We start from the raw sequence: 779 nt of genomic DNA, 5'->3' as shown, positions 1-779 counted from the left end.
TTTACCACACCAACATTTCAGTAAAGTTAAGAATGGTATTAAAGGAAAATTCATCACACATACTAAACAAACGTCTCTTAGAGAGAGACGCTCACCTTGTGCAACAGTTGTTATGATCGGCGACCTGTGTGAAAAGATAACGATACTTCTCCTGCAAGCGCCCCGCACACATCACCACCATTAGCACCTTACACCCCAAAACCTGCAGCATTCCACTTCGGCTTCTGTTGATGCGTGAATTGAAGTTAAGTGCTTGAATTTGCCATTTTAAAGCGTGGCTTGTAATGTAATGAATATCAATACATAAATATTGAAGAAAAGGGAAAAGAAAAATCAGAATAATATTTTGTTACATAAAAGGGTACAACAATGTTCCTGTTGTAATTCATGTAAATATATCAGCCTTTTTTCATATTGACAAAACTACATGAAATACTAACAATCTCAACAGTATATGATAATGCTAAGATCATGCTTCCACAGTACTGAAAGGAATCTTAATCAGATGTGTATAACATTCTCACTCATTTCACTTACTTGTCAAGTATATTTAGAAGGAGATTCAACGTAAGCTGTGTGGCAAGGGTTATATGAACGTGGCGATTTTTGTATGTGGTCCGCAGAATCTGCTGAATAACATGTTCAACTTGCTTCACTTCTATCAAGTCATTGTTTTCAGCCACTCGGAAGCCACAACTGTCGAATGTTGAGGCCACGCACTGCAGTGATACCTCGTGTACTAAAACACAAGAAAAACAGTTGATGATGATTAATTATAT

The 779-nt window shown here is 37.0% G+C and overlaps 1 protein-coding gene across 1 annotated transcript in view; it reads right to left on the bottom strand.

Annotated features, from left to right (window-relative positions):
- Positions 1–739, bottom strand: part of LOC119587717 (dystrophin-like) — a gene marked incomplete at its 5' end in the record, with an annotated part of 6,299 nt that extends 5,560 nt beyond the window's left edge. Inside the window, 2 exon segments of the mRNA XM_037936400.1 lie at positions 96–224; positions 538–739. Of these exon segments, the coding sequence (XP_037792328.1) occupies positions 96–224; positions 538–739 (331 nt within the window).
- Positions 740–779: the final 40 nt, after the last annotated feature.

This window comes from Penaeus monodon, chromosome 23 (assembly GCF_015228065.2).
Source record: "Penaeus monodon isolate SGIC_2016 chromosome 23, NSTDA_Pmon_1, whole genome shotgun sequence".
NCBI lineage: Eukaryota > Metazoa > Arthropoda > Malacostraca > Decapoda > Penaeidae > Penaeus > Penaeus monodon.
This window is presented reverse-complemented; position numbering and strand designations above follow the sequence as displayed.